We start from the raw sequence: 18,671 nt of genomic DNA, 5'->3' as shown, positions 1-18,671 counted from the left end.
AGGTCTAATCTTCCTTCTTAAATAAAATAACCTAACCTCCCCAACCCCTTCACCCCCGCCCCTACAAACTACCCCCAGCCCCACTTACCTGACCGCGACGCATGTGCGTTGTTCAGCACATGCGTGGTTAAGGCAGAGAAAAGGACCTGCATTGTTCAGGCAAGAGTCGTTACGCTTGTGTGATCAACGCAGGCGTGATCCCAGACACATTGTTCCAGATCTTTTCCACTAAGAGAGGACAATAATAAACATGTAAGGAGGCTTGAAGGATCAGATGTACGACCTGAGCTTCCCCAATTTACTGTTGCACCAATTATATGGCTGTATATCTATGCAGTAGAGAAATTCCAATCAACCAGACTGATGAAAGAGGGTTAATCAATACGTTTAAACCAACCAATAGGTGACATTACCTCCCGTCCCTCCCTCGCCTTCCTTTTAAACCAATGAGGCCTCCCGCCTCCCCCCTAGACCCTCCCTTCCCCTTTTAAAAACCCCCCACCGCTACCCCCTCCTGTTCTTTTGTCTAGCCCACGCTAGACGTTTTTCCTTTTCCTTACCTGCACGGCGGGGCCTGGGGGTCATCGTTTGAGGCACTCCTCGGGACGCGGAGCTCCGCGAGGAGTGCTACGGCCAGAGCGCGACTTTGCCGAGCAGCCAAGCTGCTCAGGAGGCGCGTACTGAGAGGCGGCTGACGGGGTCAGCCGGCCCTCTGTGGCTGGGGCGTCGGCTTCCGGTTTTCCGCGCCGCAGAGCCGAGGGGAGATGCTGGAGTGCTGTTTTTGGTTTCTGAAGGTAGGACGGGCGTTCTGCCTGCAGTTTTATGTACATTGCATTTAGTTTTGACCTTTTTAGGGATTGGTAGATACCTGTAGTGGGAGGTCCAGGTCGCTATATATTGGGAGTGCTTTTAAGTGGTGGGCAGTGTGTTTTGGATTATCAACATGCCTAAGGTTCCGGCTAAGAGACGTAGGATTGTCTCTTCTTCCTCCTCCTCCGAGGAGGGTACTGCTGGCGTTTCCATCCCTGGGGGCTCCCAGTTGCAGGAGGGTAGGGATGCACCCCTCATGTCCAGAGAGGAGGTGCAGGAAATGATCGAGGTGGCTGTTGCCAGGGCCCTTCAAGCTGGGATGGCCAGGCCTGGTCAATCTAAAATTGCCCATACTTCTGCATCTGCAAGGAAGTCCTCCTCAGAGAGTGAGGGTGGAGAGGCCCCATCTACGTCCTCTGGGGGTAAATATGTCTCCAGAGAAGAAATGTGGGAGGTGATGGCACATGTTCGGGACAATTTAGGTTTTCCAGTGTTTCAACCTTCAAACTCGGAATCTCACTTATTTCCACAATATCAGACGCCTTCTAAATTTGCCATGCCTTTTCAGGGACCTGTGAAGGATATGGTGTTTCGCAAATGGAAGGATGTGGATAAAGCTCAAGTTCTACGATTCCTGCAGAAACTGTATTTACTTGAGCGTGAGGAGGTATTGCCTCATTCGGTCCGCCTTGATTCAATTTTAGCTACCCTGATTGGCAAAACGGCAGTCAATCCTGAGGATTGTGTGCCTACGGATGCCACGGACCGTAAAGTGGATTCAGGTCTTAAGAGGGCTTTTGCAGCTGAGAATCTAGCGCTGAGGGCAGGTATATATTCTGCTTATGCGGCCCAGTCGTTGGTGCAGGACTTTGATAAGCTGGCGGTGGCTGTTCAAGAAGGGGCGGAATGTTCGGAGCTCCTGGCTGGTATGGAGCAGCAGGCCAGATTGTTGGCAGATGTGTCTTCTGATGTGGTCCGTACATTGGCTCTGGCCTCTGGTGCTTTGATTGGGGCTCGTAGGTCCCTCTGGTTACGTTCCTGGAAAGCCGACCCGGGGGAAAAGGCAGCCTTGCTAAGACTGCCTTTTGAGGGTCGTAGCTTGTTTGGGGATCAATTGCCATCCATTCTTTCCAAAGCATTTAAGGAGCGGAAGCATGCTTTGCCTTAAAGGGGGGTTCTACTTCAGGTAAAGGGTGGAAGAAACATTCCCGCTCTTCTCCTAAAATGGATGCCAAATCTTTTTCGTTTAGGAAACGGCGTTTTCAGCTGCGTTTTTCTCCTAAGAAGTCTGCTCCTTCGAACCGGGGTGGGTTCAAAAAGGCGTCCTGACAATCACTGTGGGCCTGGCATAGGGCCGGTTGGGGGAAGGCTGAGACACTTTATTTCAACTTGGGAGGAGAGTGTCAACGATCGTTGGGTGCTAGACATTGTGGCCAATGGTTATGTCATCGATTTTGTGGTGGTGCCTCCAGATTCAGGGGTACGTCCCACCCCTCTGCCTTCCAGAGGGTCACGGAGAAGGGCATTATTGGACAGAGTCCGGGACTTGCTGGTCAAGGGGGCCATTTCCCGTGTTCCGCTGGACGAAAGGGGTCAGGGCAATTATTCGGTCGTGTTTCTGGTTCAGAAAGTTTCAGGGGGATTTCGACCGGTGCTCAATCTGAAGGAGGTGAATGCTTGGATCAGGACGGTACATTTTCGCATGCTGTCTATTCAGACTATCTTTCCATTGGTCAGGCAAGGGGACTTTCTAGTGTCGCTGGATCTGCAGGATGCTTACCTGCACGTGCCGGTGGCAAAGTCTTCACAGAGGTTCCTGAGGTTTGCTGTGGATCAGGAACACTATCAGTTTTGCGTTCTACCTTTCGGTCTCAAGTCTTCTCCTAAAATTTTTACGAAGGTGCTGGCCCCCCTGGTAGCTTTGCTACATTCATAAGGGGTGTTTATTCATCCATATCTGGACGACATCTTGATTCATGCCCCCTCACAGGTCATGTTACAGAGGCAGGTGGCCCAAGTTCTGGTGGTCCTGCAAAATCACGGGTTTTTAATCAACTGGGAAAAATCAGATTTAGTTCCGTCCCAGGATCTGGTTTTTTTAGGGGCTTGATTTCGGACTCTTCTGGGCCTGGTGACAGTGTCAGAAAGGAGGTTAGGGGTACTCCAGTCCTTGGTGAGGAAGGTAGTATTACAGACTGCCCCAAGCTCTTCTATGGTTACGTCTGCAGGGTCATTTGGCGTCAGTAATATTTCTGATCCCTTGGGCGCGGTTCCATCTCCTATGCTTGATGACATGGTTCTTGAGAAGGTGGGCGCCAGGGTCCGGTTCTCTGCGGGACAGGGTGCAGGGGTCCGGATTGATTCACAGGGAGTTGAAATGGTGGTTGGATGCGGATCATCTTCGGGTAGGGGTTTCTTTGTCACCTCTGAGACCCGTGGTGGTGACTACGGATGCCAGCCTCTCCAGTTGGGGTGCGTGGATGGGGTCGGCTCAGATTCAGGGGTTCTGGTCCCCTCTGGAGGCAAGTCGGTCGTCGAATTGGCGCGAGTTGAGAGCTGTCTTATTGGCTCTGGTCCATTTCCAGGTGTCCCTGAAGGGTTTTGTGTGGGCTCAGGAGTGGGTTCCTTCTCTCAGAGCTACGTACATTCGGGGGGTGGTCAATGTTCGGGCGGATCTACTGAGCAGGGTGATTCCTTCCTCTCAACTTTTCTCCCTCCGGAAGTCTCTGTTTCTACATCTGGTTCGGCTTTGGGTGCTTCCAGTGCTGGATGTGTTCGCATCCGCAGAAAACGTGAAGTTGGATCGCTTCTGCTCCCGGTTTCGGTGTCCCCTAGCCTGGGACGTGGACGGGATGTCATGTCCTTGGCCGAGGGGCCTTTTGTATGCGTTCCCACCGTTTCAGCTACTCAGGTCTTTTCTGTTGTGGGTGAGGGATCTGGGGTCCAGGGTTATCCTGATTGCGCCACTTTGGCCGCGGGCGAATTGGTTCCCGTTGTTGCGGCTGATGGCAGCCGGGAGGATGTGGCCTCTGCCTCTTTGTCCGTCTCCCCTGGAGTTTCCCTGCCTCCCATTGGGGTCGTTGAGGAGGTTACACTTGACGGCCTGGAAGTTGAACGACGGGGCTTGACGGGTCTGGGGGTACCTGTGACTTTGAGTTCTACCTTACTGGCTTCCAGGCGGCGTTCCACTTTACTTTCCTATGGTAGACAGTGGAAGGTTTTTTCTTCTTGGTGCTTGAGTCATGAATTGGATCCTACCTGTGCGTCTATCTTTGAGGTGATGCAGTTCCTGCAGGACGGTGCGCAGTTGGGGTTGTCAGTGGCATCTCTACGGGTACAGTGGGCGGCTATTCAGTCCTTTAGAGGTCCGTTGCGTAATCTTCCGGATGAAGGGCGCTTGATGCCTAGGTTTTTTCAAGGGCTTATTAATTTGTTTCCTCGCCCTGTACGTTCTTTTCCTTCTTGGGATCTTTCTTTGGTTTTGGATGTTTTGACGGATGCCCCTTTTGAACCATTGGGGGACTGTGATTTGCACCATCTGTCCTTGAAGACGTTCTTTTTGGTAGCCATTACTTTGGCTCGTCGTTTGGGGGAATTGGGGGCCTTGGCCTGTTCTTTTTGTAAGGTTTTTCAGGATCGGGTGGTTCTGGTTCCGGTCCCTTCCTTTATTCCGAAAGTCAATTCTTCGTTCCATGCTCGCCAGGAGGTCATCCTTCCTTCGTTTTGTCCGAATCCCTCCTCAGGGGAGGAGGTCCGTTTGCATTCGTTGGATGTACGCAGGGCTTTGTTGGAGTACATGCGGGTGGTGGCTCCTTTTCGTAAGGGTGATTTGCTTTTTGTTAATTTCGGTCCCGCACGTAAGGGTGAGAAACCTTCCACGGCTTCCTTGAGTCGGTGGGTGAGATCGTTGATTCTGTTGGCCTATTCCTTGAAAGGGGTTGTCGCTCCTCAAGGGATTCAGGGTCGATCTACCAGGGGTATGGCGGCTACGGTGGCGGAGCTTCAGGGGACTTCCGTGGTGGAAATTTGCAGGGCCGCCAATTGGGCTTCTCCTTCGACGTTTGTTCGACATTATAGGCTGTCGACTTGGGTAGTTTGGAGTCCGTATTAGGTCACTGAGTCTTATCCTCTATGAGGTAATAGAGGTAGGGTTTTTGGTGGCCTTGGTGCAGGATATTAATAAAGTTCTTGCAACTCAGTGTCCGTCTCCTGTGTTTTTTCTTGCTATGTCTCATTGGTTTAAAAGGAAGGCGAGGGAGGGACGGGAGGTAATGCATCAATTTTCTTGCGATAATGGCATTACTCCTAGTCCTACTCCCTCGCCTTCCTTTCCATTCCCTCCCGCCCTCCCGGTACGGACTGTCTGAGTTGCTGCTTGGGCTTGGTTTTTGTACAGGAGGGGGTAGGGGTGGGGGGGGTTTAAAATGGGAAGGGGGGATGTAGGGGGGAGGTGGGAGGCCTCATTGGTTTAAAAGGAAGGCGAGGGAGTAGGACTAGGAGTAATGCCATTATCGCAAGAAAATGGAAGCATGGTTGAACCTTCGACCTCTCTGTGTAACTTGTAAAATCTCTACAAGACAGCTAAACCATTGGCAAACAGGCCTAAAAAGGGAAGTGGATGGAGTTTGAACTTCATCATCTAACACCATGACCATGTTCTGTGTCCCCTGTGGCCCTTCTTTGGTGGTACAAATGATAATCAGGATGACTTTTCATTTATCTGTGAGAGAACAGAAGACAGTATTCTACGATTTTTATATACATCTGAGAGCCATCAAGTATGCTCAACTAAAATTGGAAAGCACAATGCCCATTACGTAGATTCACCACTTAAGACTCTTCGACATACACAGTGCTGCTTAGACGCAATGTCGCCTGCATGGTGTACCATTTATTGTGTGATATTTGAGTTCCGAGCTTTTATTTCCCCAGAAGCGTGTGCCTGCTCACCATAGCTACCAATGAGATCAAGTGCTAAGGGTGAAAGGGCAATAATTGGCCCGATATTCATTGACAACACTAGAATAGACCCAAGACATGAGGTAGACGACCCCATCACCTATGACCAGTAACCAGTAGTCCTTTTCTTCCCTGTGACCCCCGGATTTGGGTCTGAAAGATATATGGGGGGAAAGAATGAATAACAGAAAAAACGTAATTGCAATTTACAAGTCTTGTTATATCATGGCCACCAAATATTTCGAAACATAAGCAAATTGCATTATTCATTTAAAAGCCGATGGACCCATGCTATTGGAAATGTTGTTAGTAGTTCAAGGTCATTGCGAAAGTAACGTTATGTGGGTAAAAGCCAAGGCCGTCGTCAACTCCCGCCCCCAACAAGCCCCCTCCCCCAGGCCACCTCCCCCCCACCCACACTTTAGTACCTACAGCGGGGTTGAAGCTTTTGATGGACCTCTTCTGCTTGCAACTCAGCAGACAAAGGTGAATGAGTGAGTGAAAAGTTGGATGGATGAGTTATTGAAAGGGTAGATGGGTGAGTGAAATGATGGATGAGTAGATGGATAGATGGATGAGTGAAAGGGTGGATGTAAGGATGGACGAGTGGAAGAATGGATGTATGAGTGAAAGGGATGGTGTATGAGAGGAAGGGTGGATGAGTGAAGGAAAGAATGAGTGATGAGTGAAAGGGGGCTGGATGGATGGCTGAGTGAAAGGGAGGATTAATGAATGAATGGAATGGATGAAAGAGAGGATGGACGGATGGATTGAGTGAAAGGGTGAAAAGATAGATAAGCCAAAGGATGTGTGGATAAGTGAAAGGATGAATGGATGAATGAGTGAAAGAATGAATGGATGAGTGAAAGGGGGGTGGGTGTACATATGGATGAAATTATGGATGAGTGAAAGAAGGATGAGCAAAATGGAGGGTCAAAGCATGGATGGATGAGTGAATGGATGGTAGACGGAAAGGGTAAATGCATGATGGATAAGTGGATTGATTGAAGAGTAGAAGGATGAGTAAAAAGATAAATGGGTGGAAGGATGGATGGATGGATGGATAGAAGGAGTGGATGTATAAATGGATGGAGTTAAAGAGTGGATGGATGGATGAATGACTGAAAGAATGGATGGAGTAGTAAAAGGATGGACGGGCTAGGTTTGGGTATGTATGGGTGCATGGATGGAATTGTGAAAGACTGAATGATAGATAAAAAAATGAACAGATGACAGAATGCAAAAGTGAAATTGTGGATATTAGTAGGTGGATGGAAGGATGAAATGGTGAATGTATAGATGATTGGATGGAAAAGACAAAAGAGCTCTTCTGGAGAGGGTCCTGATGACTTGCTCTATTTGTTTGGTTCCATAAGAGCTTTGATTTGTAGTGCTGGTATTTAAATGTTCTGTCTACTCTAAAAGCAACGCAAATATAGTTATCTTGATTTAATCCCGAATTACTAAATAGTAACCAAGAAATACCACGACTTCAGCAGGATGCTAATCTGAAACAATCACTTTGTGTTATTTTCCATATTGTAATCTAAAAAAAGAATCAAAGTAATTGAGGTGGCTCATTTTACAGTCTACAGCTATTGGACATGTATACCGCAACTCGAATTCAAACCATACTACAGTAACCATTTCAAGAAAGAGGTGTTAATTAGTTGGTAGTTCGTGCTCTCTGTTATTTGAAATCACATGCATTGTACTATAAAATTACAAAACAACGGCGATTTGTAATCGCGGAATAACATCCTGAAATTAACTTCAATCTACCTGAATATATTATTCTGTTGCATACTGCCCTCTAGTGGACGTTGATTTAATTACATGTTGTACAACTAAATGAATAGCCTGGGTTTCGTTGTTCTGAGACGTAATCTCAGGAAGAGTGCTAATGTTATCTGTAAATCATGATAAACAGATTTATTTGAAATAATTTCAACAGTAAAGAGGGTCATAACATTGTATCTACGAATCTTTTAGTTATTTGTTTGTATGCAGCTGGTATTGACCATCAAACTTGCGGCAGATTCAGTGGCGGCTGCTACTGAAGGGGGAGAGGGGTTATTAAAAAAAAAAGAACACTTACCTGTTCCATCTCTTCTCCTTCCTCTTTCTGACTCCTGGCAGCACACAGGCTCCCAGACTCCCCTAAGCCAATCACGATGCTGCTGTCAGCAGCATGACAGCAGCGTTGCGATTGGTCGGAGACGCCTTGTTCGGCCCTCAGACAGGGAGTGGGAGGCTGTGCACGTTCTCAACCCGGCTGTGCAATTCAGCCGGGTGGAGAAATGCTAAGTGCGCATGTGTGTTTGTCTGGCCCAACAAGGCTGGACAAACCGTCATGTGCACATAGGGTGCACATACCCCTCTTCCCTGTGACCCACTTCAGCCCTGCCCTATCCTGGCACTGGATGAAAAATAGAATGATAATAAATTTGTGTTATCATCATTTAATTTTTCCTTTTTTTCACTGTTCAGAGCAAAGGGGCGACGCTCCTCCACTTTAGTGGAGGAGCCGCTGCTGGGAAGATTGCATCATAGACTGACGGCAATTTGCATGAAGATGTGGGAACATAAATAGATGAAGATGACGCGTATATGATGGCGTGTATAGCGAACAAGTGCTCAATAGATAAAAAGGCCAGACAGAGAACCAAAAGCAACCATGGCAATTTTTAAACCAGCCAACAGGGAGCTAGCAGGATCATTCAGACTGAGGGTTATGAGCTTCAGATTTTCGAACAATAACATTGGTGATCCAGCACTGGCCTTCTCTCTAAATCTGGAGTTTTATTAATCTTTTCTTTTCTGTTCCAAAGGATGAGGAGACAATGCATCAAATAATTCAAATGAATTACAGTTTAACTCAATGGTCACACATTCAATTTCAGAGACCGACTTAAAATTCAAAGGGCTTCATTTCAGACTCAAAGCCAAACTTAAATATATAGGTCTCAAAATCATAGTATGAATGTTTAGAATAACCAAAGAAGAATCAAAATGTTGCATAATACGAAATTTAATTAGCATATAAAATATCACCAATTCAGTAGTGATAATGCAGAAAATAAGGAAAAACATTTGATGCATTAAATTTGAAATCAAGTTTTCCTGCCTAACCTTTTGATCTCAAATCTTAACTAAGCTAATATTCTATGGGTTCAGAAAGAAAGCTGGTCAGCATGACAGAACTTCTGTAGAAGTTTCCATCAAGGGAGGTATGGCGGCATGAAGCCACATAGAAATTAAAGTTCAGGGAATGTATCTCAATGAGTTCTGCTCTCTTACCGCTAGCTAAACCATGCTTAAATCTTGATTATTTAAAGGGTGATCTCATAGGCAAATACCTTTCCCAGCTCAAAAACATAATCACAAATCAGTAAATTGCTACTTCACATTCTGAAGTCTTCGATGTTGACCTTGGAACACCCTAGCGCTTTGGAATTTCACAAGAGTTACAGCTGCCAACCCAGGATACTCATCTCATCCTTGATAAGCATTCCTTCTGGCTTTCCTTATCTTCCTGAACAATGAGTTCCTTCATAACTCAAATCTTGAAACCTGCAGCTGTTATAAAAACATGGAAAAATCAACTTCACAATGAAGTTTAGAACACAGGAAAAAATAAACAGGCCTTTACTCAGGCCAAACTAATAAAACACAAATACACTATTCGGGTTAAATACATTTCCTATGTCTCTTATGTCAAAATAGTTAATGATTATAAAGAATAACATCTCTAAAATACTATAAAATGTCCATTCTTTCAACCAGTGATAAAATATGGCATACATGAAACATTGCATTCATCTGTGCACTTTACTTGTATAGCTTACACTGCACCACATTTAAATGAAAACATTTCTTACCTTAAGCAGAAAACAACAACCCCTTCATTTCATGTTTTGAGAGACATAATGGCACAGCCAAGTTGCGTTCTTCTCACTGGCATACAATGTCAAAATGCATTATATGACGAGCAGGGCACATTAGAGGCGCTAAAGGGGCAGTAGAAAGAGAGAAAAATGTGGATTGGTAGGGGTACTAAGTGAGAGAAAATGCAATATATTTGTAAACTAACCAACATTTTTGAAGACTATCTAAGCAGAGAGGGATAGAGTGTGTGTGCGTTTTTGTCTCTGTTTATCTACACCCCCTGTAGCTATGCCCCTGCAGCCCTGCTTCATTCCTTTTCTCTCATTTATTGTTTAAAATTGAGTTACTGGTTGACTTGGGTGTGATCCCTGTTCAAGTAGCAACCACAATCCTAGTCAAGGTAAGGCACAATCAAACCCCAAATTAACCTGTGTGTAACCCTCTGGTAGCTTGGCACAGAGAGGCAATGTGTAAAGTATTTGTGCAAGACCTCAAACAGTACAACATTGAAAATACCACACAATAAAGACCCCAAACCAAGTTAGAAAAATAACTCTTGATTTAATAAATAAAACAAGAGCAAAACAACAAAAAGTCAATCATTTGAACTGAAGTCAGAAGGCCAGCAGATTAGTCCTCTGAATTTCACTCTGGGGTCCTGGGTTCAAAATGAAGTTGCAGGTCCAGTTCTCTTTCCCAGGCAGAGGGCAGCAGGTCAGCACAACAAGGCAGCAGCCGTTACAGAGTAGCAGTTTAACAGAATGGCAGTCTTTTCAGCAGCCCAGCAGTCCTTCCTGGCAGAGTATCCACGGGTCCAGAAGAGTATTGAAGTGGTGGTGTCATTGGTCCTTCCTTTATACACTGGTGCACTGGTGCTGGAAGGTGGGAGAAGCTTCTAGACAGCGTCCTTGAAGTGCATAAAATTCCCTCCCTCCTTTGCCCTGGCTTCAAGCTGACTGGAATGGAGCTGCTGAATGCAGGGTCGGTAAGCCCTTTGGGTGTAGGCAGGACACTGCCTATTCAGATGTGAGTGAGGCTAGGCCCTATCCTCCCTCATATCCTGCTAGCAATGGCCCATCCAGTCACACCTAAGCTCCAATTGTGTGTGGCTGTCTAGGAGGAATACAGAGAGCCCAACAGCTAATGACACCCATTCATGTGACAAGAGTCAGGCTATAGTCATCAAAGGGCTAACACAAGAAATTGCAAACTTTCTAAAAGTGCCATTTTCAAAATTGCAATTTAAAATCAGACTTCGCCATAACTTAGGAGTTTAGGATTATGATTCCAGAGACACCAAACTTGAAAAGGGTTTTCTCTTCCTTTTTGGAAATTACACTGGTAATAAGTAATAACAATATAATAAGGAGACTCCAGTGTTATCCTGTGGGAGTGATAAGCCTTGCAGTAGTCAGAAATTAATTTCAAAGTTTTTTCACTACCAAGACATGTAAAAACTTAAAGTTACGTGTCCCACTTTTGAGTACACTGCACCCTGTCGTAGGGGCTGTCTAGGTCCTACCTTAGTGGTGGTGTATGTATATGTATTAAAAAGTAAGGTTTGAGTCTGGCAGAAGGTTTATTTTGCTAGGTCAAACTGACAGTTTAAACTGCACACACAGGGTCCGCATTGGCAGACCTGCGACATGGTCAAAGGGCTGCTTAACTGGATGGCACAATCAGTGATTCAGGCTCACTAGTAGTGTTTAATTTACAGGTCCAGGACACATTTTGTAGGGCACCTTATTAGGGACTTATAAATAAATTAAGTATGCCAGTTGAGGATAAGCCACTAATACCATGATTTAAAGAGTGAGCACATGCTCTTTGGCACTGGTTAGCAGTGGTAAAGTGCTCAGACTTCTAAGGTCAACAAAAATAGATCTTGCAAAATGGAGAAGGACCGGCAAAACGTTTGGGGGAAGACCACTCCAAGCCTGGCAAGTTTAACATTCACCTCTCTTTCTTTTGCCTTCTATCTCCTGAAGTCCCCCAACCCCACCCTGCCTCCTTCCTATAAGTAGCAGGGGAAGCTGGAGAAAGTGGCATAGATGCCAGCAGGGCCCCTACTCTAAACATTGTCACTAAAGGTTCCAGCCCACAGAGGAAATCACCCTGTATAAACAAACCAAATATTTTATTTTGATGTACGTGAGGGTCTGGTCTGCAAAATGAAAGTGATCCAGAATGAACATGCATGCCCAGATTCATGATTTGTTTATGCAGCACAGGGAAAGAATCCACCATATCTGTCAAGATATGTCCCATTCCTGACCTCTAATTGTGCTGGTGTACTCAGTGCAGCCTAGCGCCAATACAGGCACCCTTGAGAAAGGGTGTCTGCGTTACATGCAGGTTTGTTTTTGAGCAGGAAGTGGCACCTTCCTGCACAAAATAAACTTTAGTGGCAATTGTCTCATTCAGAATGCTGCACACTTAGAATGCAGCATACTTAGGAAGAGGAAACAACAAACAGAAATAAAGATATTTTTTCTTGGTGTGCCTCTTTCAGGAAGGCATACAGTTCTGACACATTTCCAGGTATACCAGAGTTGGTAAATTTTGGAATGCTTCAGGATACATGGGTAAATGCATGAGAACACCTATGCTCCACCATTGTGACACATTCCCGGCGCAGTGTAATGCAAGGCAGCGACTTGCACTGTCTTGCCTTACACCAGATTTACCAAGTCATGCAGGGTGCCTCTGCGTGGCATGGTAAATCTCATTCTAGGTTTTGTGTCACCCTGCTTCACCGTGTGTGGTGCAAGGGTATGCAAAGCCTTGGTAAATCAGTTTCTAATGTCAGTACAAAACACGTATGCACCGACAGCGATGGCACACCCTATGACAGTTTTCTTGTTTCTTGAGCTAAGTTGTCATTATCCCCAGTTTCTCTGTTAACAAATGAAGCACATCCTACTAATGCCACCTGTGAGGCTGAACACACTTTTCGGCTGGATTTAGAGTTTGATGGACGAGCTGCTTCAAACGTACCCCTAACTCCTGGTAATTTAATCTACTGCAAAGAAGCTGGAGTGAATGCAAACATGGTTTGCTTGAGCATACAGAACTAATCATAACAACAAACAATAACTTATAGAAATGGACTAGCCATTAACCTTAGGTTGTAACTACGTTGCTGTGCAAACTTACTTGTCTCAAATTGGGACCGTTTTTTGTGACCAATACTTAGTGCATCAGGCCCTGGGTGTGAAAGACTGCATAGAAATACATTCTGGGAATAGATCAGGTATGAGATTAGGAAAGAATTAAGATGGTCCATGAGGAATTCGGGGCCTGATTTACAAAATGTTTTCAGTATTGCAAGCTCTCAAATTTGGAAAATCGGGGGGTTTGCAACTGTTAAAACGCTTTTTGTAATTCATTAAACCCAATTTAACAAGACCTTACAATGTGTTACAATGTGTTCAAAGGCTTCAGCCTCCATGAGGCAAAATGGACATTTCTTGTCTACACCCAAGGGATCCTGATGTTTAACAGATTGTTTAAACAAATGATATGATTTTTAAGACTAGCAGAGGGACCATCTAGACACTTATGTGGTGGAGGAAACACCTATGCCCACTGGATGAAGGTCAATGGTGTCTAAGGGTTATTACAATGGAGGTGATAATTTCCTCGGAGGTCCCCCAATACTCAATGATAGGAGGTTGTCTATCAGTGCCAGAATTGTGCAGTGGGCGTCACCTAATTTGGGCTCTGTAAATGTAACCCAATGTTGGAAGTACATGTACCATACCCACCTTAGACATGCCCATAGCGTGCTAAACATTTTCTCTCAGCATATCAGAGAAACATTTTGTGCAGTTTCATTCAAGACTTCCATGGTTTACAATCTTACATAGTAATGATGCACTAGAAGATGGTGGTAGAGCGTCATTCCTTCGTGCAAATGATATGACAAACTTCTGCATCCTTGTAATAGGAAGAGAAAAGGTACAGGTTAGTAAATGTAACTTCCACAGAATTTTGATAGACATCATTTTATTGCCTATAAATCAGACCCTAAATGTCCAATATATGGCTTGGCTGCTTCTGGCGAGGAGCTGCTTTCTCCACATCAGTAGCATGCATGCCAACATTTTAGATCGACAAGTGGGAGACTTTGAAAATAATAGTGGAGTATATTCTGCCCACTGACATCAATTGAAGCGGAGGCAGTTTCAGGCATGAGACAGCTAAAACAAAGCAAGTTGTAGCTTCAAACATCGGGAGTCTCCAATCAGAGTCGGGTCTATTGCCATGTTTGTAGTGGGGAAAGGTCATCTGCATTTAAAGATTAACACAATGGCAACAAGTGGCAATAACAATTATTTTATTATAATTCCTGTCTCTCATTAGGAGAACTTGTCCCTTCACTCAGTTTTCCTCCCCTGTTCCCTTTGGTGATGGACTACATATTTTTGGCATTTCAGCACTTACTTTCTGGTAGGTGGTTGTAAGTTTTATCTCTAGAAGATCCTGTATTTCTTCACATGCTGAAGTAGCCTAAAGGCAAGAATTTGTAGATGTCCAGGTCTTGCTATATGTTTGAGCCTCTCCTCCTCTTCGGTTGCATGATGAAGAGAGCAACACCATTGGGCTTGAAACGTCTTCGAAACTTCCATCTCTCTCTCTTTGCATTTAAGTGCTTCACCTACAATATGTAGCCAATTGCATAAATATTCCTCTTCATGTTCAGCAGGATGTCAATTGACAGCACCTTTGAATCAAAATTTAGGGGCAGAATTAATAACATTTCATCTAATGCAGCACAGCAAGGAAACATGCTGTGTAGGCAGATGTGAATGGGAGATATCAAAAAGTGCCATACTTACAAAGATATGACACATTTCTGCTCCCTCCTGCCGTTGGCCTACTATGTGGTGCCTAGCACCAATGGGGACACTCTTGTGCCAGGGTGACTATGTCACAGGCAGGATTGTTTTATGCAGGAAAGTACACCTTCCTGCACAAAAATAATCCTTAGAGGCATTTTCCTTTTTCAATGTGTGATACTGAATGCATTATACATAGAAAAATGAAGTAATGAGGAGAAATAAAGATGTTTCTCCAGGTTACGCCTGGATATGAGAGGCGTACCATTTTGATGCATTCCCATATTTACACCATTGTATAAACCAGGGAATGTTCCAGAATCCATGGATGGATGCATGGGAACGCCCACATTCCACTCATGGAACACCTCTGTGCCGCTAGGCAACACAAGGCAATGAAATGCGCTGCCTTGCATTAACTTGGTTTACTAAGCCGCGCAGAGGCATACAAAGTGGCTTTCTGTGTCATAGTAAATCCCACTTGAATGCTTGGGTTGCCATACATCGTCTTGCATGATGCAAGGACATCGCAAGCTTTTACTAAATCTGTCCATCAGTGTGTTTTTGTGGAGGTATTTCACTGTGGCCTCTAATAAGGTTTTTCAATAGGTCATCTTGTTTTCTTTGTCTGAAAACAGCTGTGATTTTCTTTTTCCTTCATTTTCTTTATGCAGCATGTAATTGAGAATTGGGCAAGTCCTTGCAACGTGAATGCTTATCTTGAGCCCAACACCTTCACTTTCATATAACATTAATATGTCATACTACTTGATAACTCAAGTGATGCCACTCTCTTCTGTGTAAGATAGTCTGCCTCCAAGTATCAGAAATTAATTAGCTGCAGGATCCTCTTTGGCTGATGCCTCATTCTGCTAGTTCTCCCATGTGCCCGAGCATTGAGAGTTATGAAGGCTTGCCAACTGGTGCACTTGTGCCCCCAGTGGCACTTGGATCTGCTTCTCCTTGCTGCTGCTTTTCCAGCCTCTGTCGAAGGGCACACCAGAAGTGTGCGAAACCTATTGCCACAGTTCATTCCAGCTTACTATTTGGGTGACACTATCCTGTTGCTGTCTTGGGATGTTGTTTGAATAAGGTGTTGGCAGGCTTCTTTTCTCTGTGGGGCAGTCAGGCTGCTTAAAAAATCCATGGGTTCAGCAGTTTAACTATTACTAGTTAAACACCTCTGCCATTCTCATGTGCGGCCCAACCCACAAACCTCACTCACATTCCGTGGCCAAACAAGGGTTCCACAGTTCTTAATTATTTGTAAATAATAAGTATTTATTCCCCAAAATCTTTCAGAGGAGGAAGTGTCAGTAGAGGAGGGTGAGGGCTGAGGCTGCGGTAAGCCTTACCTGGAACTGCAGGACCACTACCACCTGGAGCCCTAGACCACCTCTGCTAGCTGTCTCTCCTCCCCTCCTCATCACCTCTAAAGTGAGCATGGCCAGTGGGCAGCACGCACACCGTCCTAGAAAAAGAGCAACAATCCCACATTTATTACCATTGTGGCTCATGGAAACATAAGAACTACCACTCGATTAAGAGGGTGAACTATCCCTCTATTGGCTGTCCTTCTATTTCTCTAGCCATTGAAAATAAAAGGACTGCCCTGTTTCCTACTTCTTGTAGTGGGACAATACAGGAGAAGGCAAAGAGTCCTGGTCCACTGAAGTAAATGCCCACTGGTAACCACAAGTACAAATTAACTACTCAGGTGCCATACCGGATCTAATGCATAATGCGCTATTTCAAATATAGGTCATTGTAAGTTGGTCTAAGAGGATGAGACATGTAATAGGAAGAGGCAAGATTGGATTTGTCTTGTGAATAACTCATTTTTTAAAGTATTATACTCGTTTGTCACAAGGGTGTGTGTGATGAAATGCTTTGCTTTAATACACTTATGTTGCATTGCTTGAACCTATATTTTGCCATGTTAGTAAAGAAGTTCTGAGAATGAAAAAATGCTAGAGTTTACTCTGTTGAGAACTGAATGAAATACTTCTCCACCCACAATGTTCCAACTTCTGATTCCAATACTGGAAATATTAAACCTGTCTATCTTAGTTACTTTTACTTTGTTTATGAGCAATGCGAGTAGAGAACTCCTAAAATTTGGTGCTGTCTTTGAATTCTTTACTCAAAATTTTCTTTTTCTTTCAGTGATTATTACCTTAGCTCTACAATATGGGTAACAGACAGAAAACTCTGTGCACAATGGATTAAAAGAATTCAAAACGTATCAGAGTTGGCCATATGTGAACTAGCGGATGCAGGAGGAGCTTGGAATTGTCCAAAGGTTTGTGCCATTAACATGTGCATGTATGCAAAACTCTATGAACTGAAGATGTCTGAATGAGTGAAGTAAATTTATTTGGGCACCAGAGGTCGCATCTCCAGTCTTCTAAATTAACCAGACATAGAGACATTGAGCAGTGTAGTTGTTTAAATTTCTTGACTTATACAACATGGGCTGTGACATCCATAACACGCTTCTTGCTACAGGTGCTCTCTGCCCCCCTTTCTTCCCTTAACAGATATCATTATCATGCTACAACATGTAGGGGAAGTAGGTCAAACTCCATCTCTCTTTCTCTCTCGCTACCTGAGCATTAAAATGTATTTACCACCTCATAACCTGGACTGTCCCGTGAACTCATACCTCATCCTAGAGGACATCATAACCTTGTTTAATCCTAAAGATACATAGAGGTTCTACATGCCAGGTGACACTTTCACTATACGTATCCTAGATTCCTATATTGATTCTCTAATCTTTTGCTTCAGACGTTCTTCTGGGCACCAGGGCAAAGATTTACAAACCTTTCACATAAGCAGCACGGCTCGCAAAGTAGCTGTGCTCCATTGTATGACAAGTAGAGAGATGAGAAGTGTCATATCTACGGAGATATGGCACTATCCTGTTTTCTCCCTAGCACCAGCGGAGAATTATGTCACCGTCCACCAGGCACACACCTTTGCAACCATGGTGCAAAAGTATCTGCATGAGTCTAGCTTAGGTTACGTACTGGAATGATATACTACGCATACACTAACTTTTAACCTTTTTCTACTTTGTATGTGTGCTGTTCAGTGTCGCACATGGAAGGTGGGAAAAGTTAGGAGTAATAAAAGGATTTCCACTCTTTAATGCCTGATTTGAAGTGGCTTTCATTTTTGGCTCAAAATCCTGTGTATTGCTGTTAGGGTTAGGTTAGATAGGGTTTTGCATCAAAATCCATGGGTGGTTACAAAGGAACCCCCAAGTACCATCCATGGACTATTCCTTTGACGTAGAGCAATGCGCTGTCTTACTGCTCATTGCAAAATTAAATAGCACCACAAAGGAGACTGAGCATAGTCTAACCCACATGCATGCTTTGTGAATGCCTGCATTTTTCATTGTTGCATCTGGTTCTTGCGATTAGCCTGCCTCAGGCTGAACCAGTGCATGTAAATTCATGGTTTATATTTACCTCTTGTGCCATTCTCTGTTTTCCACACCTTACTTCTGTGTACTTACTTCTATTGTGCATTTTTCTCTTTAGACCTTTATAGCTGTAGATATGATAATTTTGATTTGATTTTGACACCTAGCGTTTTAGATGCCTATGTGCACTTCCAGTCATGATGTATCCCATTCAAGGCACTCTGTTATTAATATGGTTGATCAATATAGACTGATTACATAGATGTGGGCCAGGGTGTTGAGTGTAGTAACGATTGTTGTGGTGGCACTAGTACATATAGGGGGTTATTCCAACTTTGGAGGAGGTGTTAATCCGTCCTAAAAGTGACGGTAAAGTGACGGATATACCACCAGCCGTATTACGAGTCCATTATATCCTATGGAACTCGTAATACGGCTGGTGGTATATCCGTCACTTTTAGGACGGATTAACACCTCCTCCAAAGTTGGAATAACCCCCATAGTTGTCTTTGTTAATCAATCCATACAAGGAATCTGGTCATACAATCAACCCCTTCTTCCATGCATGCAATTAAACAGATAAAAAGACCAACAAACTTTACCATGATATTGTGTACTTTTGTTTTTTGAAAACAAAATCCAATGTAGATGCACCTGATTTTTTTTTTTTCTGGGGTTAGCACCTTTCTGGGTTTTGTGCGTGCTCACATGCCGTAACTGGCATGAACCTTAATCATAGT

The 18,671-nt window shown here is 44.4% G+C and overlaps 1 protein-coding gene across 2 annotated transcripts in view; it reads left to right on the top strand.

The window, feature by feature from the left end:
- LOC138284925 (dipeptidyl peptidase 4-like) overlaps window positions 1–18,671 on the top strand; it is a 497,709-nt gene that overhangs the window by 263,919 nt on the left and 215,119 nt on the right. For both annotated transcript variants that reach the window (XM_069224254.1, XM_069224253.1), the window contains exon 14: window positions 16,665–16,800. In XM_069224254.1, coding sequence (XP_069080355.1) covers window positions 16,665–16,800 — 136 coding nt within the window. The remainder of the gene's footprint in view (window positions 1–16,664; window positions 16,801–18,671) is intronic.

Source organism: Pleurodeles waltl, chromosome 3_1, assembly GCF_031143425.1.
Source record: "Pleurodeles waltl isolate 20211129_DDA chromosome 3_1, aPleWal1.hap1.20221129, whole genome shotgun sequence".
Classification (NCBI taxonomy): Eukaryota; Metazoa; Chordata; class Amphibia; order Caudata; family Salamandridae; genus Pleurodeles; species Pleurodeles waltl.
This window is presented reverse-complemented; position numbering and strand designations above follow the sequence as displayed.